The sequence below is a fragment of the Plectropomus leopardus genome, chromosome 3, assembly GCF_008729295.1.
Source record: "Plectropomus leopardus isolate mb chromosome 3, YSFRI_Pleo_2.0, whole genome shotgun sequence".
NCBI classification, from domain to species: domain Eukaryota; kingdom Metazoa; phylum Chordata; class Actinopteri; order Perciformes; family Serranidae; genus Plectropomus; species Plectropomus leopardus.
In genome coordinates this window covers 19,715,774-19,739,249 of record NC_056465.1, presented here as the reverse complement: position 1 = coordinate 19,739,249, position 23,476 = coordinate 19,715,774, and the positions used below count along the sequence as shown (strand labels likewise).

At 38.3% G+C, this 23,476-nt stretch overlaps 2 protein-coding genes across 7 annotated transcripts in view; one reads left to right on the top strand and one right to left on the bottom strand.

The window, feature by feature from the left end:
* Positions 1-774: 774 nt before the first annotated feature.
* Positions 775-13,882, bottom strand: LOC121965989 (serine/arginine-rich splicing factor 11-like). 6 transcript variants are annotated; one of them, XM_042516098.1, is made up of 12 exons: positions 13,566-13,882; positions 11,219-11,352; positions 7,839-7,948; positions 6,241-6,330; positions 6,110-6,156; positions 4,459-4,592; positions 4,246-4,327; positions 3,977-4,090; positions 3,620-3,709; positions 1,984-2,055; positions 1,721-1,898; positions 775-1,574 (listed from the first exon to the last, which is right to left on the bottom strand). In XM_042516098.1, the coding sequence occupies exons 1-12, from the start codon at positions 13,685-13,687 to the stop codon at positions 1,368-1,370; spliced, it is 1,380 nt and encodes a 459-aa protein (XP_042372032.1). In that variant the 5' UTR covers positions 13,688-13,882; the 3' UTR covers positions 775-1,367. The 6 variants fall into 6 exon arrangements, with proteins under 6 accessions (XP_042372032.1, XP_042372053.1, XP_042372058.1 ...); XM_042516119.1 differs by lacking the exon at positions 13,566-13,882 and adding an exon at positions 10,843-10,965 and having other exon boundaries at positions 7,839-8,969; positions 11,219-11,284; XM_042516124.1 differs by lacking the exon at positions 13,566-13,882 and having other exon boundaries at positions 7,839-8,969; positions 11,219-11,296.
* Positions 13,883-17,133: 3,251 nt separating this feature from the next.
* The window catches only part of xxylt1 (xyloside xylosyltransferase 1), a 29,783-nt gene continuing 23,440 nt past the window's right edge, over positions 17,134-23,476 (top strand). Inside the window, exon 1 of the mRNA XM_042484036.1 lies at positions 17,134-17,755. Within this exon, the coding sequence (XP_042339970.1) occupies positions 17,237-17,755 (519 nt within the window). The 5' untranslated portion in view covers positions 17,134-17,236. The remainder of the gene's footprint in view (positions 17,756-23,476) is intronic.

The following is a 23,476-nucleotide window of genomic DNA, read 5'->3' as shown; positions in this document are numbered from 1 at the left end:
TCTATCAGAAAAGACAACATCTTGGATAAATGTAGTTCAAAGTTGCATAGGTCATTCTGTCAGGTAAAAAAATCTCAAAATAGAGTACTTCCTGTACGAATATAATCAATGTGGCAAAGGCAAAGTAGGTCTTTCTGTCTAGTGCAATTATTTGTATGTGGTTTAGGTCATTCTGTCAGGTACAAATATCTATCAGAATGTAATAATTCCCGTGCACATGTAGTTAAATGTTGAGTAGGTCATTTTTACAAGGGCAGTCGCTATTCTGCCATCAATCAGACTGAACTGATGGCACACTGCCAGGGTTATGTTGTTCACTTGATTAGATTAATACTGAAAAACACTCATAATTACAGTAGCACACACAACAACTCTCATTCAGGTAGCTTGATGATACCTCCTGAAATGATTATGGTTTGATACTCTACGTTTCACTTAACACATGTAATAATCCATAAAGCATACAGTAAGATATTGGTGATTAACACGAGAAATATGTCTTAATAAGGCAATTAATAAACCACCAAACATTAGACATGCAGCGATCATAAGCATGGTCAAGACTCTATGGGAATGACCCGAGAACATGGGAAATTTTGCAATATTACAACGTTACATTAACGTTGCAGTCCATTAGGTTGCATTGATACTTCATACCCTTCAGCTCCCCTGAAGTCAGAGAGTGAGTCACAGCCTTCATTTGATAGCCTTCAAGATGCAAGTAAGTTTTATAGAGTGATTACCTCAAAATAATTACAGTAACATCAAAACAAATTGACAGTTTGACCCAATTTTATTCGTTTCCTTTGGAAAACCTAATGTACTTCATTGCAACAACACATTTCAATCTACAGTGTACACTTACAAAGGGCTGTAAATAGGAAGGTTAGCTGAAACTTGGAGCATTACAGTTAAAGCAAAATGATTCAGCAACCAAAAATTAACCATGAGGTCGGTGCTGGGTGGCGAGTGACTAACAGTCGGAAAAAAAGGACTCAATCCTGACTCGTAAAATATTTACATGGACAACATTGTAGTTGGGAAATGCTTTGTATTCTACTGCCAGGAGCACAAAGTTTGAACACAAAGGCAACAAAAAGAAAAATCAACAGGATCTTAAAAAAGTACAGCGATGACAATTTAAAACCATGTCTCATGTTATTCATATTTTAGTCCTTGTTTTTTTTTTGTCTTTACAAAAATTATTTGACTGCTTTCCCTCTACACCCCTTCCTTCCCCAACGCTTCTACAGTTAAGACAACAAATGTTTTTAACTTCGAATGATCAGGCACAGACATGTTGTGGCCTATATTAAAAATATAAAAGAGGATAGTGGAAAGATAATATGGTCTGGTTCAGGATGTTCTTAGTCGCTCATCTCCATGTCTTCCTGATGGTGGTCGTCACCATTCAGTTTGGACTTTTTGGGGACTTGGCCCTCTGATCTCTCCATCTCCTCTTGGCCTTTGGGGGATGAAGCAGAGTCAGAATCGCTCTTCCTCTCATCATCATCCTCCTCTCCTTCCTTTTCACTGTCATAACCTTGCTCCTCTTCGTCATAATCCCGGGTCACCTGTTAAGTAAAATTTCAGTGAGTTTTAAGAAAGGGAATTTAGAAGCTTCAGCAAAAATCTCAGGAAATGTAGCCACCTACTGGGATGTTCAATTAATTGATAAAACCAGTAATTTTATTGTGAAAAACGCATGCTCAAAACGTACCTTAACATCTCCTTTCTCACTGTCGGATTTGCGTTCTCGATCTCGCTCCTTATCTTTGCTCTTCTTCTTCTTACTTGTGGAGCGTTCTCTTTCATCTCTGCTCCGGTCCCTGTCGTCCCTCCTGTCTCTGTCCCGGTCCTTCTCACGCTCCTTGTCCTTCTTTTTCTCTTTCTTGTGACTGTGAACATGACAAATGTTTAATTTTTTTGTTGTACTTAATCCAAATAAATTAACTGCAAGTAAAAATCCATTTGAAAACTTACCGTCTGGGCGATGGAGACCTGGACAACCTCCTCCTGGGGGACCGAGATGCACTGCGGCTTCGCCTGTGCCTCCTGAGGCACAAGGTAATTTGATCATTTAAAATGACTGAATACTCCGGAGCCCGAGAGGTGACATTGATCTTTTGTTTTAGTCGTTTTAAAAACATGCATGCCGATTACTTAATCGCGCATGCACCTTACTAAAACAAGCTCAAGTCCTTAAATTGTGTGCACGATTTGCTCGTATTTCACGGGCGCGTTTTATTCAAACATCCCTAGATTACTATTATAATACAGCACATACAGTGCACCTTTTCACCCTGCCAAAAAGTGATTACAGCTCCCATCTTATCACTGAAAAGCTGTTTCTGCTTCAGAATGACTTACATTCATTCATAATGATCTTATTTGACAGATTATAGCCCACCCAGTCCCTTTTACTTGTTTAAATGCCTTTAAAGGGCCATAAGTCAAGCAAAAAGTACAGAGCGAGGCATGCAAGTTTTTCCTTTTTTTAAAAGATTATTTTTGGGGGGGATTTTTTCCTTTTATCGATAGGACAGCTGTAGAATGACAGGAAATGTGGGAGAGAGAGAGGGGGCAGGACACACAGCAAAGGGCCACAGGCTGGAATTGAACCCGGGCCGCTGCAAAGGCCTCAGCATGTGGGGCGCACCCTCTAGCAGGTGAGTTACAGGCCGCCCCGCAAGTTTTATTTTTTGTCCAGTTGTTGTAGTCGCTGACATTAAACACATTCTCAATTCAATTAGGCGCCTTCAGAAGTCACGCAGCAGAAATTGGCCAACAAATCAAGTTTCATGTTTCTCTGCTGTATTTAAGGCTTCTTTGGTTCTTCACGAAGGCACAAGATGTAGGCTACATATAATATTTCCGCCACTGTGAAGGCAGCATTTGAACAAACCACACCTAGTTCTTGGCTGGTTACTGCTGCCCTCAAGCTGATATGGCAAAAAATATTATCACAATAATTTTCCCCATATTGACAGATATCGATATATCACGATATATATAGCTCGATAATGCTGCCGGTTTGAAAAGTATTGTGATAATGTCCAAACGATGGCCAAACGGTGGCCCACAGAGCTGTATTCACATTCACCAAACAAGCTTGAAAAATATTTATGTTCCCTGTCCCCACCGCCCCACTGTGACTGGAGTCTATAAACCTCTTTAACTCTCTCCCCACCAGAGTATTTTTAAGTTGCCAGCACCAGCATTTTTGGTAGTTTATCAGTCTTTCAAGACCTCCTGAATATTTTGTGTTTTGAATATATAAACAATGAATACACCAAGATAAAGAACAGATCTTCAGCTTTCACACACAAAAAAACATTTAATTCTAACTTCCGTTCCTTTTTTATCAACATATGAATTTGTGCATTTGCGCAGAGCAAAATCAACTTCTTTTCTTTTTTCCCCCCTATTTATTTTTTTATGTGAACTTGAATCATACAAAAATAATGCCAAAAATAATATTCTGTTGGATCACTGTGAGTAACATCAATTCATGTTGAGGCAGAAACAGCCTTTCAGTTGCAAGTATACCGGCTGTAACTGGCACGTGTGCCTTTTAGTTCACCATAGTAGCATGTAACACTGCACTCTGACTACTTACCGACTAATGCTGCGAGACCTCCTGGCACTGCTGTAGCTCTTGGGGGGTGTCTTTGACCTTTTCTTAGACTTTTCCTCCTTCCTCCTGTCCCTGATAGAGACACACGCCAAGTAATCAACATCAGCATACAGCAGCCCTTTGCAGGACACAAAAACCAGATGCACTGGCAGCTCTTGCAAGTGATGATTTGCAAAGTACTGTGTTATCAGAAAGTACCAGACTTAAAAATAATAAAAGCAAAACTAAAACTGTTGCTGAAGCTCTGCAGCAGTGGTCAACATGTGCGGCCTGCAATAAAAAAAAAAAACAAAAAACGCCAGCTATTTTAGTACTGAGGACAACAGTGGAGAAACTGACCTAGATCTACTGCGGCGACCTCTATCCCGAGAGTGGGACCTCCTCCTCCGTGGACTCTTGGACCTCCTCCTACTCCTTGAATGGGACCTCCGCCGAGACCTGCTCTTTGAACGTCTGCCAAAATGAAAAAGTGGCACATTTGAAACAGCTAATTCCTAGAAATTAAATACATTGTTCATGTCTTGTATGCAGATATCAGAGCTCATTATTTTTGTTCAAATGTGATATTGGTAGTTATGAGACAGAATTTGTCATGGAGGTGTCTTTACCTGTGTCTTGAGCGAGATCTGGACCGCCTGCGGCGTGACCGTGAACGGGAGCGGGAATGTTTGCGCTTGTCATCTTTCTTATCTGCAAAAACAGTGACATTAGTTAAATATCTACCAGGTCGTAGAGACTCATTGCTCACATAATGAAACATATATTACACAGCTGACTGACCTAAATTCCAACACCATGTTTACAGAAAACTGAGCACTCACTTCCTGGTTCAATGGCAGCAGAGATAAGAGACTGGGCCTCTCGGACTCTCTTCATGGCCTCTTCAATCTCCTTGTTGGAGGCGTCATTCTTCAGCCCTGGATTCAAGTTCAGCCCGGCCGCTAATGGATTCAGTCTGAAAGTGCCAACAGTTATTTCGTTTTTTTCACTTAAAATGTATTTAGATGGTTTCATACCAATAATCAGTGTTAATTTTGGCAGCTTTTTAAGATTTAGTCTTCAGACGAAAATGCTTATTAGTTTTAGTCCCATTTTAGTCATTTTTATCCGCCACAGTTTTAGACTAGTTTTAATCAACGAAAACTCGCAACATTTTAGTCGACAAAAAATTTTAGTCAACTTTTTGTTATTACTTTTAGTCAAGGTGTTTTTTTTTTGTATTCAACTCATCCAGTCAGGATAATACAGGTCCCATATCATGTATAAAAATATCACTTAACATAACATTTTTTTTCCTTTTTAAATACAACTACAAATAATTTCTCAAAAGTCAGAAACTTGTGATTCTCCAGCAGAGTTTTTCACAGGTTTAAAGGATGATTTACAAGCACCACTCACTGATCATCATTTGAAAAGCTAATAATCTCTTTATTTATGGCCTCAAACACTTTGACATCACAAATAACAGATTTGAGACAACTAGGATTTGTACCAAGGTTCACTGTAAACTCTGGCTATTGATCTCACTGTTCAGAAGCAGAAAAGTAACTTGATATCAGCCTGATTCTTCTTAAATCTTCAACATGTTAGTCTGGAGGAATAAAGTCAGGTCCTCTCACAGAGTCACTGAGTGAAATTTAACAGATATAGATACAGATAACAGCTCCATCATCCAGTCAGACACACAAAGCTGCTTATTTACTGCTGAACTACAGCTCACAGTTTGCACCAACAGCTGGCGCTGCTCCAGTGTGGGTGTTTGCAGGCTAACAAAATATCCTGGTGCCGACTATCTACTGGAGCGTCCAGCCAGCTGGCCGGCGCTCTGATCTCATACAGCTGCTCATAAAGCATTAGAAAACAACTGCATGCACGGCTGTTGTTGGTCATTCTGTTCTCCTCTCCTCTTGAATGTCTGATATCCACTGACACTTCATCTCGTCTCATTAACGAAAACGAAACTTTCGTCATAGTTTCTGATATTAAGAAGAAAGCATTTGTTTGAAAAAGTTCGGGCGAAGAACTCTGACTTATTTTGTTTGTCTGAGTGTGATATGTTGAGCTGGCTCTTTAAGGATGTGATTTATGCCTTAGCCAGATTCAGTGAAAATGCATGGACATTTTGCCAGAAAACATTGTGACTGGTATAACTGTCTATTATTGGTTTGCATATTATGAAATTCTCCTTGTATAATTCATATTTTGATCTATGGACGTATTAGAAAGGGCTACGCGACCATCTTTGTATCCTTTCTGTATTGTTATCGTCAGTGTCTTATAAGCTCATGTGGGCTGGGTACAATTAAGTGCATGACATTTGAATAAACAAATCAATCAATGAAATATTAAGATCTATTTTTTGCTCGTCAGTGTCTTGTTATTGTCACGGAAGAAAGGTTGATGAATCATTTTTGTAATAGTTTTCGTTAACCAAATTAATACTGCCCTTGATGAGTGTGTATAGTTTCTTACTTAGGGTCCATAGACTGCATGAGCTTCAGGAAGTCTGCAGAAAGAGCCTAAAAGATAAAAAGAGATTACTATTAGAAATACATTTAGTTTTAAAATGCTGAGACTATTGAGGTCAGTGATCAGGTGCTCACCTGGGGGTTCATGTTAGGGCCTGGCATTCCCATGGCAGCCATTTGTTCCATGTTGGGAGCTCCAAGACCTCCAAAAGGCGTCCCTCCCATCTGAATTAAGAAGCACAAATATTACATTCATAAATTGAGATCCGCCCAGGAAGATAAAATCTGAATTCCATAGTTCATTCCAATCGACGATGTAGTTTTACAGCGTACACAGACCATCCGCCCTCCAGCCCCACCAGTGTTTCCCCTTAATTACAAAAACTGTGGTGGGCGACCATAGTCTCAGTGGAGCTGGACTGTTCATTAAGAGCTGTATTAAAACACTGTTGAGTTATTTGTAGCGCAGTAGCGGCAGAGACGCGCAGCAGATCGTCAGGCACATTAAAAGTGAAACTGAACCGTTCATTCTGCTGGGCCTAAAACTGTCTTTCACTTACAAAAATCTGCAAATACCTCCTCAGACCTATTGATCTGATCAGCTGTGAACACATCAACAGATCAATTATCCACCTCAGGATTGAAGTTCAGCTGTGAAGGAGATAAAAATAACTCCGCCTGCTGCGCTGCATTCACGGACCCGCAAAAATGCCGGATATTAGATAGACACCATAGATGGAGTGACAGTAACCGCTACATCGTTTTCTCTGTGCGGTGAGAATGAGGCTTTGTAACGGTTAGCTCTGACAAAGCTATTCGATTGGTAAAGAGGCATTCCATGAGCGCTGATACACAGTACAACTCAATGGGACTTTTACTCTGCAGGTATTACTCCACTCTACAGTTGCTTTAAACCACTGATTAGACATAAATTAATGGTCGGTGGTTATCTAACGTTATGTTTGTTGCAATGAGCAAGGAAATCCCCTCTGACCGATAGCATCGCTCGTACAACAGCTCGTAAAACTGTCATGTGTAATGTAAAAGCAGGAGGGGAGCAGCTGCCACACCTATTTTTGATGTACTCCTATTCCCTGGGAGTAAACGGGCCCTCAGTGTGTCTTTCTTCTACAATAAAGTCTGTCATTTCCACCCTTACAATATTCAACAGTATATGAACATATACTATATATATATATATATATATATATATATATATCATACATAATATGAACATTAAAAGCTTTTTTTTTTAATTAAATCTTTTAAAATATTTTTTCTCTTTTGTTATTCATTCATTATTTTTAAAAATAAAAATCACAATATTGGCATCGAAGGACACAGTGATTTATAGCATCCAAAAATACATATATTAAAAAAATATTTGTTGCAAATGTTTTTAGTTGATTTTTTTTTTTCTCCCTTCAATATTCTCCCTTTTTTCCCCTCAAAAGTTTCCACGGTCCCCCTGGCAGCCCCCACTTTAAAAAACAGTGGGCTAAGTAGCTGGCCTGCACATAACAAGTAGACCGAGCTTATACAAAGTAGCAAGGTAGTATGCAGGAAAATGTTCTTGTGTTGCATTACTCAAATAAATACACAAATCACTATCTGTTGTCGCTTGTCACTGTTAACAAATTAAGGACGCTTATAGAACTGTTGCATAAAAGCAATATCACACTTGAGGTCGTGCTGTTGGACTGTTTATCATTACGCATTAATGTCAAACTTACTGTTGCCAGAGGATTTGGTGTTGGAAGAAGGCCTCCCCCAGGCATCATTCCTGCCACGGCATTGGCTGGAGCCAGCAGCGACATTGCTTTAGATTCATCAGGAATGACTCCTGGAGAGGAACAACAACATTTCAGTACAAGCTCTCAGAAAACATCAATAAACACTCAGACAAGACTTGCAGACAAGCCACCTCAGTCTAACTACTCTGTAGTAAAAAATAAAAAATGATAAAAAATCCACTTTTTTGTCTTGTCTGTAAATCTTGATCCCTGATTTTTTTGTTGTTGTGAAAGTATGATTGTAGGATTAGCAGCTATGAGTTTATAAGTCACAATACACACTGTGGTCAACACTGCCAAGATTTTATCACCTGTACTTGTTTTTTAAGTCATGAACCAAACGTAAGCAAGCACAGCCAGTTGTCCCATGGGATGTGCTCTCAACTTTCATTAGATGTTTTATGAACAAGCGACTCGTGCCGGCTGCTTCGCTATAAAGCACACAAAAACATTGAGATACAGAAAACAAAGTTCATGATTTGGGTGTAGACACATGGGTACAATTCAACATCACTTACCATTACCAATACAAAAAACAGAAAAGGTTCAGACATATTACCTTTTCTGGGCTTTTGCTGGTGGTTACTTTATACAATTCCACCACAAAAGAAAAACTTACTTGGCAACCAGATAAAGTATTGCTAACAAGCTACAGTGCTGCTTGGTTTTAGCCAATAAACACTAAACAATGTCAAAGATAAAATGCACTAAACAATTAAGGGCTACTGCCAGCAAAAGCTGTGATAAAATCATGAAAAATGTGCCCAAAGCTGAAGAAACCAAACAGTAAAATCAAAGGGAAAATCTTATGGAGATGATCATCCATGGTGCAATCTGAAAACAGGCTATTTTAATCTGACATTTTACATTTTAAAAGGGGAGGGAGAGAGAGAGAGAGAGAGAGAGGGAGAGAGAGAGGGAGAGAGAGAGAGAGAGACACACGCGCACACACACACACACACACAACAGAAAGGACACTTGAGAAACAGGATAAGGCTGCAGAAGACAAAACTGTTGGTGGCATTTTCAGCAGGGCCTGGTATATAGGGCTGGCTGAACCAGGAAAAAGAACTGTAAAACACAACAACAAAAGAAACACCACTGTTAAACGTGAGATTCACTCAACTCTTTCAGAGTCATGTGTGGAGAGGGTCAATAAAAAAAGCATTTTACTGCAACATCAAGCAGAAGCTTAAATCTGTTTTTATCTCTTGTGTGTTAGTGAAATTTTGGAAATACAGATACACAGAGTAAATTAATAATACCAAGCTTTGGCACATGAAGCAAGGAAATGCCAAAGGCAGTTTGTGTGCTTATCATGATTAATAACCAAATTATATGCTAATCAACGCTCACAACATCTACTGAAAGTAACTGATGATGGCACACACCTTCAAAATCTATTCTAGCATGCACAGGTGATTAGTTAATCTATCCAGCATGCTTTGCGCTGGTGTAGGGATGCCCCGAACATTTTCCTCCAATCTGTGCTACACTCTGATCCAGTATTTATATTTTCCTTTGAAATTAGGTTGCGCAGTGTATACTTAGCCCAATCAGGGCAAAATTTCTTTCTTCTCTGCATTAAACAAAACCACACACTGTACACCCAAGCAGGTAACATCTGTATCTCCAGTTAACTGGCTGATTAGACTGTTCCTGTGAACTGTGCGGACCTGTAAGCCTGCGGTGGACTGACATCACCTTCACCCTGTTTCCACTGTTTCGATGTACCTGCGGGGCAACTTACACATGGAGTTTGGTGACCTAAGTAAATTGTCTCCATAGCTCCGCCCCACGACAACCTAAAATTATGTCTAATCAGCCAGTAACTGAAAACACCAGAGTGGATGTGGAGGGTGTTCAATTATTTCTGACAATGTTGCACATCACAACAACGAACAAAGGAATCTCAGCGTGGATTTGTTGTTGCAGCAAAACAAAGTTACAAATTATACGGTATACCAGTGTTTCCCACGGAATTAGAATCAATGTGTAGCAGTAGTTGATTATTGGAAACTGCAAATTTTTCATTTTTTTTTGGTTTGTTGTTTGTCCTTTTTTTTAAAAAAAAAAAAAGTCATTCTGTGTCCTCTCGACATTTGTCCGTTTTTGCGGCAGTCTGTAGAGTTTGAGTGGAGGGGTGGACGATTGCTCTGTCAATCCAGTCAGATATGACTAATGGATAAGAGGAGCAGACGCTATAGATGTGAGTGAATACAAACTTTTAAACCCAGCACAATTATGATTACATTTCACTTTCACTGCGCCTGGTGTCCTGCTGCGCCATCTGTGCTAAGAGTATGCTCTATGCTGTGACAGTGTGGTACAACGCATGACAGAATGGTTATGTAATGGGGCTCCAAAAGTACGATATCAATACATGGCAGCAGGTGTTTTGACTGTGGCGGACTGACACAAGTAAATAATGTGTGGGAAATCCTGGTATACCAAAGTTTTAACAGCTTTTTAGGAGGTGTATAAACACCTGGGAACTGTTGATGAAATTGTGGCAATGCAACAAATTTACAGTGACTTTTCTAACTGGTGTGTGCCATCAGTGTGGATATCATTTTTTAACAGTTCAAGCACAACAGGACATTTTAACAGCTGGAATAGTTTTTTGTGTAAAAGCTTAAAATATAAACAGAGGATCAGAAATAGTTTAAGCTTTAATGTCAATACTTATAAATTAAAAATTGTCTCAATCTGCCTTGATACCAATCCAGCAGATCTGCTCGGGACATCCCCCTTTGGTGCATGCCTACTAATCGACAAACATTGTATTTTAAAAAAAATTAAATATTATTTAATCATGTGTGGATTTGAGATTGCCCTGCAACCTCTCCCACCACCCCCTCATTTTGCTTTAGAGTTGTGTGGCTAAGTTTTTAAAGAAAAGATGCCTTGGACAAAGAGAAAAAATAAAGAGTTAATATTTTACTGCAGAACAAGAGAGAGAAGGGGGCTTGCGAGCCTGGTGCCATTATTTTTTCTAATCTCCTGATGGCAGCAGAGGACCACTTTCAGCCAGCAAGGAAGGGGCTCTCTGCAAATGACTTGTCCACTATGAAAACCACAACACAAATAACAGAGAGAGAAGTTTACAGCTAGATTGTCAGACATGGACACAAATGTACATTTTCCCTTTTACATACCTAGAAATGCCAAGCACTGAAAAGCTTAGCGAATTTTGCTTGGTCACAAAAAAACTCACAATGGCTCAGATAGTGTTTGCATTTCTATCAAGACAACCTACACAATGTGATGCATGTTGAGATAGACATGTGAGAGAGACAAGAGAAAAAAAAGACACCCACCTTCAGCAAAAGGGACCACAATCAAGGCTCGGTCCACAAAGACGGTGTTCGTCAGATGTTGAGAAACTCCCACCGACTCAGACTCAAGGAACTTTACAAAACAGACACGTGAAGTCACAGGCAAGGGAGAGTCACTGGAAGAAAATACAGATATGTTGTGCAAAGAATACAAACAAGGAGACCCAACATGTATTCATCAAACTGACCTGAATGACTTTTGTGTCCCCAGGGATAATTTACTTAACTATGGATTACAGGCTGTACAATCTTCTACATCCTCTGCTTAGACAAAAATGCATCTCAGAACTTCTTTTAGTATTGTGTTGTAGTGTTAGCACTTTGCTCATTGACAACTGTTAATAATCTAAGATCACTGTCAAGGACACATGGACACTTTAAACCTTTGTTGTTGTTACAATCATTTAACATGTCCTACCTGCTGAGAGGTCAGGTGTATTTCGATACAGGAAAATACAAAGCAGAGAACAATTATTTCCTACTAGTCAATGTTGAAATACTGTAGAGTTTGTGTTGCAGTAGCTCATTAACATCCAAAATGAGATGTAGGGAAAACAAGAAATTGCCAAAAGGAAGTCACTCACTTAACAACATTAACACCAAGTTAATTTGTTTTTCTTTCTTTTTCCACATCAGTATTAACTACACTTCTGCAGCTGTTACAACTCTGTCTGAAATTAATTATTTTGTTTACATTAATGAACCATCTGACCTTTACTCGTCCAATTGCTCTATAAAGAGAAAATGCACATTTTTTCCATTTCAACTCACGGGGTAGTAAAGCACAAAAAGGCTGAGATTCTTGACAGGCAAACATTTAGTATCTCTTAGGAGTGAAACATTCAATTAACTGACATAATTTTTTTTATTATCAATTATAAAGGTTCTATCTAGGGCTGGGCGATATGGAGAAAATCAAATACCACAATGTTTTTGACCAAATACCGCGATATCGATACTGCAAATGATAATGCAAGGTTGACTACTTGTGCTTTTACATAATATTTACACAATGAGGTTTTTTATTATAAAAATAGAAGAAAAGATGAAGAGGAATTCTTTATTGTCACATGTACATTGCACAGTGAAATTTGTCCTCTGCATTCAACCTATCCTCAGTGAGCAGCCAGGTGCAGCACTCAGTTGATTATTTTCTCAATTATTGGATTGTTTGTTTTTTTTTTAAGTCAGAAAAAGGTGAAAAATGTCGATGACTATTTCCTAAAGCATTCACATTTAAGAAGCTGGAATCAGAGAAATTTTCCTTTTTTTTAAAAAAAAAGAATACACTCAAAGAGATCGTTCACTCTCAAATTAGCTGAGTTAATTTGATAGATTGCGTAATCAACAGAAACTACTACAACTTTCATAGTTTCCTTGTTTAACACCAGGAAAAGACAATACTTATTAGGAATCAAAATCCAAAATCTATGATGATATCATATCTAGTCTGAGAACACAATATTGATACAACATTGATATATTGCCCAGCCCTAGTTTTACATTTGGCTTATCAAAACAAAAAATGCATTTTCTATTACTTAAATCTGACACTTTACTGCATTATTTGTAAGTCTTTTATTAATACCATGGCAAACTGAATATCTTTACGCTTTAGACTTTTAAAACTTAACTGTTTTATTTTTTTCAGAATAATCTTTTCTTTTTATATTTGGGGACTAAACGATTGCTCAAATAACAGCGGCAGATTAGTAAACGACATATACTCTCCTATCCTGTTATTGATATGATATTGATATATTACCTAACCCAGTTTCACCAGTGATTTATTGAACAAAAATGCTGTTACTCTAATCTTAGGATTAACTGCTTTATTTGTGTTTATTTTATTCACTGTAATCTCAATATCTTTAACTCTTAGGCAATTAAAAGTTGACAATGGGAACTTCCAACCGATTATTAAAATCGAATTAGCAGACTGATAAACGATCTTCGGTCTTAGTCCAACATAAGCATTTTGGCTTGATAACGTAAACACTCACTCAATCAACGTTAACGATTAATCGAAGTTGTTGTCAGTTGATTGAACTCATTAGGAAATGTTTACACCCCGGCGAATGTGAGGAAATGTGATTTAACTTTAATGTGCTACTTCCCTCAAATAACATTAAAAATGTTGATATTGTGTGGCCCTCGTGCGGTAACGTTGAGGGGAGTGACTGCTGCTGCTGCATTCACTGAAGGCGCGCGCTATCGTTAGCATTAGCATGCCGTGAAGCGAGGCCTACAGGCCTCAAGGGAAGCCTAGCGAGAGCCAGGTAACAGAGGTAAGACAGCGTTATACCACTTTTTAGTTCACAATACTCACTCAGGTGGAAACAGTTTGAGCTCCTCTATGTTTCCGAGGAATCCAAACAGAGTCCTCATCTGCTCGGACGTTGTGCTCGGGGAGACGTTTGTCACCTGAATGACGTGCGTGTTCGAATTCATTTTCGCGAGTACCGATCAAACTGCAAACAAAAGAAGACGAGCTAGGAAATGTTTACGAGGAAAACAACATCAGGCGATTGCAAAAGCTAGCATCTTTCCTGTAGATAAGAGGAAATGGACATTTGCTGCGGGCGAACACACGACGGCCGCGAGCAGAGAGCAACAATGCCGCTGCCGAAGATGTCGTGAGGCAGGATGGTGCGTTCATGTGCAGTTTTGTAAACTCGTACTTACACAAACGACCCCATTCGTGTACTTTACTGTTGAATATTTACCAGCGGAGAAAGAGGAAAGTACCAATACAACCATATAAAATACACTTAAACGGTGGTGGAGGAAGTTTTCAGCTCCTTTTCTTAAGTAAAAGTACTAATACTACTCTGAAAATACTGTTACAAGAAAAAGTCCTGCATCGAAAATTACCTTAGCAAAAGTAAGTATGTATAATCAGGAAATTATACTTAAAATATTAGAAGTAAAAATAATAAATATATCAATTAATTAATTAAAAAAATATTTTACTGTTAAGAAAAACGTTGGCTAATTTATTTCAGCTGCACCTTTGTACACGGTTTGGCAGTTTAATTTATAATAAATCATATTTGAAAATGTTGTATTTTTTAATGCAAAAATCTGGCATGATAAGGAAACACTGAAGTAAAGTACAAGTATATCTTTTTTTGTACAAAACATAAGTACTTAGTTACATTCCCCCTCTGCTCTCACACCACATCCTGCAAGCAAGTTTTTTTTTTCTTTTTTGTATGTAAAGTCTATGGCTTGACCGATAATGGTTTTTCAAGGCCAATATTGATATCTATTTTTGTGAGAGTTAAACTCACGTACTGATATCAAACACTTAACATAAAGACAATTATAATTTAAAAAAGAAAGAATTGTGACGGGGATACATACTAAGATAGATATTTTACATTTCAGACTTGTCAGTACTCTCTGTTGGTCAAACTAGGTGAAGGTGACAGTGCTTTGAAATTTGGCGATCTCAGACCTAGTTTGGATTTCTGTCTTGCAATTTCTCTTTATATTGGCAGATACACACATAAATACCAATGTATGTTCAAAAAACAAACATGGATGATACATCAGCATGAGCAGTCTTGCTCTTGTAAAATCTTAATATGGTAAATAACTAGTAGCTGTGTAAATGTATGTTGGAGTTAAAAAGTTCAATATCTTTCCACCTAATTACAATAGAGTAGCACATAATGTAGCATTACATGGAAATACTCCCAAACTGTGTTTAAGAACAGTAGCCTGCTTTAATAAATGTAGGCTACTTAGTTACTATCGCTTTTGCCATTTAGGCTACATTATGCATCCAACAAGGAGAAATTGTGCATCATGTACAGTATATGACTATGATGACTTATCAGTGTCATGATAGTATCCATTGTGTAAACATTAGAAAGAATATTTGCTGGCTTAAAAAAAACCCTGACCTATCATCTCACAAACCTCAGTAACTGGACTAGTCCTTGGTTGAGATGTAATATATTTTTTTAGAGATTATTGTCAGCATAATATGTGACATTTTCTGTCTTTCAAAGTTCTGAATAGAATCTTATATTAAAAGTCATGAAAAAGAACAAAATGCATACAAAAATAAAGAAACTAATAAAAGTAGTTTTCTCTATTATTTATTTCTGAGAAGTACATATATGCCAAAATGACAAATTGCATTTTTCCAACTACACGTGAAGGCAACGTGACTCGGAATACGGCTGAACCCAGAGTGGGTGTGGCCAAAGTTGTGTCACAGCATTTTGTTGCTAGGCTGCTAACGCTAGCTGCAGGGTTATCGCTCTCCAAAAAGCCGTTTTTCCTCTTGAAACCTAAAAGCCATGCAAACACAGCAATGCTTTAAGGACGACAAGCGACAGCAACAATATACCAGCAATTTCGAGCAATCGAGCGGATCTTGGTTTTGTGCTCGGGATAAACCAACAGCGTCGGAGGGCAACTCAACGACCCAAATATAGGCGCAAAGTCGTCGCTTGCTAATTTAGCATCCTCGTTCCAAGGTGGGATTTCAACAGGTTGCAGCGGTGTTGCTTACTTCTGATATTTTGATTATGCTGCATCCCATTATCGTTAATAGGGTTGTTAAATTTCAGTGTAACGTTAGCAAATGTTGCTCTGCTTCATAAACGGGAGGATCCAGTAATACAGAGCAAACAGGCTGTCAAGATGGAGCTGCAGAGATCAACATGACACAGGCAAGTGGATGCACTTCTGCCCCTTTACTGCAAACGTAGATTACCCTTTCTGTGCATGGAAAAAATGGGTATTTATATATTTAAAAGCATCAGTGTTTACGGTTCAACACTGGCGGGAAATGCATGAAAATAATGGCCGCAGATCTTTTGGAAACTACCCCCCAGTAAAAAATAAATAAAAACACTAAGTACAGGAATAACACAATTTTACAGTGAATCTATCTTTGAGGGACAACTGAGAGACAAACGTATAATTGGCAAGGCTCAACAAACAATATGTAAAGTGTTATTAATAAAGAATTAAAAACAACTATATAAGGAGCACATGTGTAAGGACACCACATTTACATCTTTAGATTGCTTGGTCAAAAAAGCCAGGAGTGGAAAAAGTACTAGATCTTTGACTGAAATACATTCAAATGTGTACTTAACTAAAAGCACAAAAGTTTTAGCATCAAAATGCACTTAAAGCATCGAAAGTAGAAGTACTCATTATGCAGAATTTATTGATGCATTCGTTTTAATGTTGCAGCTGGTTAAGGTAGAGCTTGTTTTCTTTATTTCATATACTGCTGGGAAGTTGATGCTATAATAGTATGTCATAATATTTTAGCCGTTTGGATGTTGTATTAATGTCAGAATCTGCAACATAATAAATAGTGCCTAAAGCTATAAAATATGTCGTGGAGTAAAAAGTAAAATATTTGTTTTAAATATGGAGAGAAGTAGAAGTATAAAGTGGCCTAAAATTGAAATACTAAAGTGACGTACAAGTATTTCAAAGTTGTACTAAAGTATAAATGTTCTTAGTTTCTTTCCACCACTGAAAAAAGACATTTTAAATTCATGCTAAAAAGAGAGATCAGATGTGCTTGTTTATGCCTGAGTTGGAAAAAATAGGATATTATTCTAAGTGTTTATAATATGGTGATCCAGCTGTGGACGTCTAACTGAAATCAGTCGTTATGGGTAGCTTTAAAAAGTTTCGTTTCAGTTTAACAAAAAGTAAAAGAAATTTCGTAAAACTAGATTTTTTTTGTCGCTAAAATCCATTGCCCTAGTAAGTGCATGTAATTGCTTTAAAGTAGGTCCTCATTTTATGTGAGGGTAACATGCTGGAAGTCAGTGTTCAGATTTCAAATCTTTATTAATGTTGTTGGCAGATCTCTGTGCGTCAGGACTAATTTGAGTATTCTTACTTTTACAGGAAAAATATTGGCAACTTAAAATTAATAACCATGAACCAGAGGGACACAATGTGCTGAATATTTTCTCATGCACACTCCCATTCTCATGACATCAGCAGGGAGATATGGGCATCCTAAGACTGATCGCCAGAATCATGGGTAGGATCAGTACTTTTAGGTCCTATCAGTTTGTGCTCCTCCTGGCTGCTGCACTTGCTGTTGTAGCTTTTTACTACTTTGGCTCAGAGAGGCAGAACTTCTCCAGCACCACAAAGAGGATCAAGCAGACCCAGGCCAGTCACAACGCCAACAGAAATGACGCTGATTTAACTGTAGACACCAGGCTCTCGCATTCAGCTGGATCTGAGGAGCAAGGAGGGGAGGAGCAAGATGGGGGAGTGGGTGAGAGATTTGGGCCCAGGAAAGGGGACGGACGCTACCATGCACTCATGATGTTCACTAAGGTGGACAAGAGCCGCAGCCTGCAGGACAAGTTCAGGGTGGCCATGTTGTCTATGGTGAAGCACGGACACTTCATGGAAGGAGAGGTGCTGGTCCTGCATTTTGTGAGTGACCAGGCCAGCAAAGAACTGGGAGAGAGGATGCTGCAGGAGTTTCTCCTTGATGCAACGTTTAAGTACGAGGTAGGCAGTCTAAAATGTGTTTGCACTGTACCATGACTCTGTTATCTGTTGATTTTAATTTAAGAAGAAGTTTTGTCTTATGCTATTGAGATAGTAGTTGTTATGTTTTTTACATTAAAATATACATTTATTTGTATTTGAGCTAAGTCAGGACAAATAAAAGGAAGCTAGTATTGGTATTAAAAGTTTTTTTTTTTTACAGAATGCAAATGTATTTAGTTTTATTATTTTAACATCTAACAAGTTAAATTCTGACCAGAAAAGTCCTTTCTGCAACTAAGCACACCATTCAACTTAATTTAATAAATATAAAAAAAAATACTGATAACCATGATAACTCTGGTGACATTTATCGTGATGCTACTATTTTTTTTTTTATTTTTATTTTTTTTACATCTTTTCATTGCTAGAACACATGTTTTGAACTGTCTCCTCTACAAGGCATTCATAGTATTGTACTCGTTGCACTTAATGATGTAAATAGTTGTATATGGATTTTTTTAGTTCCTCTGAGAGAAAAAGTAGAACTCCTGACATTTTTTCCACTCCTGACTGATTGTCGAATGAATTGGGTATGCTTTTAACTTAGAGTTCATAAAGTTACAGAACTTTAATAATGACCCCTTAACCCAGGCCCACTAGGTATTAGAGATTACACAAACACATTGTTTGTAGGTGCTGTTTAAAGTTGAAACACATGGAGGCAGTGTTGGCCTACCAAACTAGTCCTTCATGAATGGGGACATCCCTCCCTGACTGAGCTCCCTCTGCCAAAACAGAGGATTATGTCCCCTCTTGCTCTTTCTGTTGCATGCAATGCCCACTGTTTCTCCTCTTTTGTATTCCTCACAGAGCATTAGATCAACAACTTATTACAAATTACCCATCCCCAAATCCTCCTCACAGGATAGGCCATGTCACTCAGGAATGTCTCATCATCTACAACATCTGGTCTTGTTACAGCTCTGTATTAGATCAGGGTGATCTCATGCCTGCTGTGGGTTGGGCAGAGGTTTGCTCAGCTTGGCATCTTGGCAGTTTTTAGCCTGTGGGTCAGATTGCTTCCTGCTCACTTCACTTTCTCTGTACTCAGACAGAGCTCAAAGTCTTCAAGGACTAAGCTGAAGTTTGTAATATAATGGACAAGCTACACTAATATCAAAATGATCTGTTATGTAAGAAAGGACCAGACAAGGTCTCTTTAAAAAAAAAAACTAAAAAAATACAACTCAAACGGGCATACAGAGATAATCTCCCCACTCTCTCCTGTGAGGTATCACTCAGCCAGTACTGATAATTGCAGTGTATAACTATTAATGTTAGCTGAGATATAAAACATACAGTATTGGCCGTATTAGCAGGATGTTGGTGTGCCAGTGACAAAAACAAAAACATCATATTTTAAGTGTCCTTAACTAACGGCATCAAAAACATTTTGGCAAAAAGAGTCACATTTTGTGGTTATATTTACTTGAACCATCAGGCAGAAACCTGTCTGCCTGATTTTCAGACGGACCTGTCGACTCAAACTTGGTGGAGTGGGTGGATTCAAAGATCTGGACCCAGGCAAGAAACCTGTCAGAAAAAGCACAATTTAGAAGCAGGGTGTTGCTTTGGAAATACAGTGTGAATGTTGTGAGATATATCAAGTTTACTGACTGTCCTAAGGCTATGGTGCTGTTTTTTGTTGGCTCCATTCCAGGATTGCCATGTATTTGACTCTCTATGCAGGGTGCCACTGCTTCCAAACTATCAAGGGTACATTAAAGCCACGCAGGCAGGCTGAGCACATTTTTTCTTTGACTAAGAAAACAAGTGGAGCCTTTGCACATTGCATCACATGCATGCCTTTTTCTGCTCCATTTCTACGCTTTGTTCAGACTCTGAAAATATTTAAAAACCTACTATTTTCCCACACAGAAAATTGATCAGGAATCTATATGGTAATTGGTTAAGAATCGGACAATGAGCAGAATTAGGTAATGGCACTGGTATCAATAAAATTCTAATAATTTACATCCCTAGGCCCAGGGAGACACACTTACTTAACTTATATAATTCTCTTATATCATTTTTTGCTTTTATAAATCAAAGTTACATGCTCCATAAATTTTACCAACAGGCTGTACTCCCAATGGTTTCATCATGGTCATGGCGTCATTCCAGACCAGTGCTTTCAGACATCATGATTTCAGATAATGAATCATGAAATTATGTCTTGCCACCACTGACACAAGTGCAGCCACTGTCTCCTCTGTCTCTGTTGAAGCGGACACTGAAGTCCTGCCAAAGTTACAGATGGGACGGGGACTTCCCGGGGCTGACGGGGACAGTGCATATGAGCATGTTGTCTGCTCATCTCGAGTCTCATTCGTTTTAATTATTTATCTAAAAAGAACACGAGGGTTAGAGAGCAGTTATGCAAGAATTTTAGCCTCCATCACTTCTCAACTGTGATAAATGCAGAGACCCACTTGACATTTGCAACAAACAGCCTTCAGAGTCACCCTTCCCAGAGGCTGCACTCCCGCACTCTGCACTACTGCTGACCATCATTCACACAACATAATGGAGCCATGTGCTTTGTGCCTGTGCAGTCATTAGCGCAGGAGATGTGATATGATTCCTAGTTTAGTATACTCTCTCTGTTAGCTGGATTTTTGTGAACGAGGAAACATACATACAGTATGTTAATTTCATGTAACTGTCAAAGGGAAATCACAAGTAAATTAGCAGGGACTGGTAAATACAAACAGTCAATTTGTAAAACATATAAGCAGCCTTTTAGGGCCTCAGGACTCTGTATGTGCGTCCAGAACCACAGCTTTTAAGGAGCAAATCCCTAATATCTTAATGTCCTGCTAACAGGTACTCTGTGTTCTGACTCTACTTTGTAAAGTTTTATCTTGTTTTTGTGCTTTTGATTAGATTCAGAGACGCATGCATGATTTTTGCCCACAGAAAGGCATTTGATGTTGCTGAATGGAAAATGAATGCCCCCCCCCCCCCAATCTTCTGTCCAGTGTAAAGTATGGTCAGCAAGCCTTTTCACAGAAGTCAAAAAAGGACATTTTCTTCTAAAAGCTGTACAACTTGCCAACGACTGCCAATCGTGTTCAGCCCCTCAAGTCAACTTATGTTTGCAGGCTAATAATATAACTTGGCCAAATACACTGAATGCCATCAGTATCAGAAGTATAGATAACAGAGCAGAATTTATTTCATCACTAGATAAATAATGCTGTTGTGCTATTTTGCGCTTGTCAATGTGTCCAATAATCTATGATCTTTGAAAAGTCTGGGTTGGAGGAGGCTGAGGAGGACAGTGCCTGGTAGAGCCATGTTAAAAAACACTGTCTCTTGCATAATAAAATATTAAGCAATCATCAGTAAGCAACTTAATTCATCCTTTGATTCAATTTAAATCCATTTCTATGTTAAAAAAAATGAATAGCTGTTTCTCAAAGGTTGAAAGGTGTAACATTTTCAACTTCTGGTAAAGGGTGGCTCCTTAACCTGTCCCTCACAAACCACAGGACCTAAAAATAAAATGGGAACTAGTACTTAGGCTCTTGAACTTTGCTGGTACTTTAAAACAGCAGAGCTTCAATCGTGTGTTCAAGCATCTCAGATTTTAATTTCGGTTAGTCTGTTAACTCTTGTGGTTCTTGTCCCTTTATTGTAGAAAATTCAGTGCACAAGCAATGGCTGCATTTATACATTTTGTATCAATTAAATGAACATCTAACCAACATGACAGTAAGTCTTCTTGTGCAAGCAACAAAAATTTAAACAAACCCCAAAAGAGAAATGGCAAGAGTCTTTTGTATCAACTTACCATATGTTGAACAAACAAACACTCTACTTTAGGAATATGTCAAGCTATTCTTTAAGAATGTGTTTCATTATTAATTATTGCCAGTTGGGGGAAGTAATAAACTTAGTTTGGCTGAGTTGTCTCCATGAATTGTTAATGCAAAGTCTTACTAAATAGTTTATAAAATATGCAAGAATCTTCCAAAAATACACATGCTATAAAAGATCGACTTATGTTTTTCTGTTCTCAACCAATTTTCTCTAGGTCGTTATTGTTTATCCGGTTTCATCAAGGTCATATTCTATACAGTGAAACACATAATTGTGCACAATCTTTTCTTTACTTTTACCTGCTTGTCTTCTTTAATTGGTTGTGATTGGCAGTTGGTTTGTCATGATGAAAATACTGAGTGTTAGGTTTTGGTTGAAAGTTTTATTTAGCTTATAGAAACGTGGAAACCAGAGCAGAAAGTTGAAATGATATGCCACCTGTGGTGTTCATTCATTCAGTGTTTCCAAGGACTGAGATTTATTTATCAGGCCTTCAGCAATATCACTTAATACCCACAGCAGTGATTCATGTGCCATCACATCACATTACCAACAGCAGTCCAGGACAGCGCTGATTTCCACAAACGAAAGAGAGCTTACCTTAATCTGCCAGGGGTCATTTGATAATGTTTGCCCATCGAGGCACATGGGCCTGATTTATAATATGACAGCAGCCATATTGTCCAGGTTTATCTGAAACCTCTAACGTACACACTTACTGATGTAAGGCTTAACCAGAGAAGGCCATATTCTGTTTTTCCCAAACCAACACATTTATTTTTTGTCCTGCAGGAAGGCTTTAATGTTAATCACTGATTACTATATTAAAGAGAAAAAAAATCCTCTTTCAGTAATCTGTAAAGATGTCTGCTTTTCATGATCAGAGCAGAGGCCGCTGGCCCACAGATGTCTTGTGATTTAAAGCTCAGAGGGGGAGTACTGAGAGGCAGGAAAGTTGACGTTATCGCCGTAATGGATTTGGGTTGTGGATCAGTAAGACTGCATCATGTGTTTTGACTACATGTATAATATAATACATCATGTAGTCAAAACTTTTAAAAAGACATATGACTAGTGTGTTTTGAAAAAAACCCAAACTTGTTTACTCTTGTATCTTTTTTTTCGTAAGATACCACTGTTTTCCTGGCTAACTGTGCACAGTAGAAGCTTTATTTGAGAGATTCCACAAGGCAAGTAGCTGTGCTTTAGTTGACTACAAGCCACAGTCAGGATCTCCCGAGTCAACGTATATACAGTATTTATGGTCAAATCTCCCCACTTTTGAAGTCTTTCCTTTCCTTTATGTAAGGCTTGCATTTTTTGTCCTGATTTTAAAGGACACACACAAATGAGTTAATGGGTTTAAACTCACTGTTGGACAGATATTTAATTCACAGGATTCCCATGGTCATGGAAAACCTGGAAAAGTCATAGAATTTATAAAAATAACTTAAAGTTTTTGAAAAGTCATGGAATTTCGGTGTATGTAATGAAATTGTTCCATTGATCTTCCATGGATAGCCTTCCACGTTATGTAATGTTGCGGGAAATATTTTTTCCGCAGCTGTCGACATAACATAGCTCTAACATGTGAGACGGCAATGTGTGACATTTTATTTACAATCACGTATGTTTTTCATTTTCTTCCCGGGTTCTGTCTCTCACTTCATGTATGCCCGTTAGCTGAAATTATGACTGAAGTGAGTTTGAATCTCATGTGGGAAAAACAGTGGGCATGTGGGTCAAGAAACTATTCTTTTTAAATATGGGTCATCTGAAAATGTGTCCAAGAAAATGTGTGAGAACACTGAATTTAAAAGAATATTCTCACAGGCTTCAGTGTTTAGCATATAT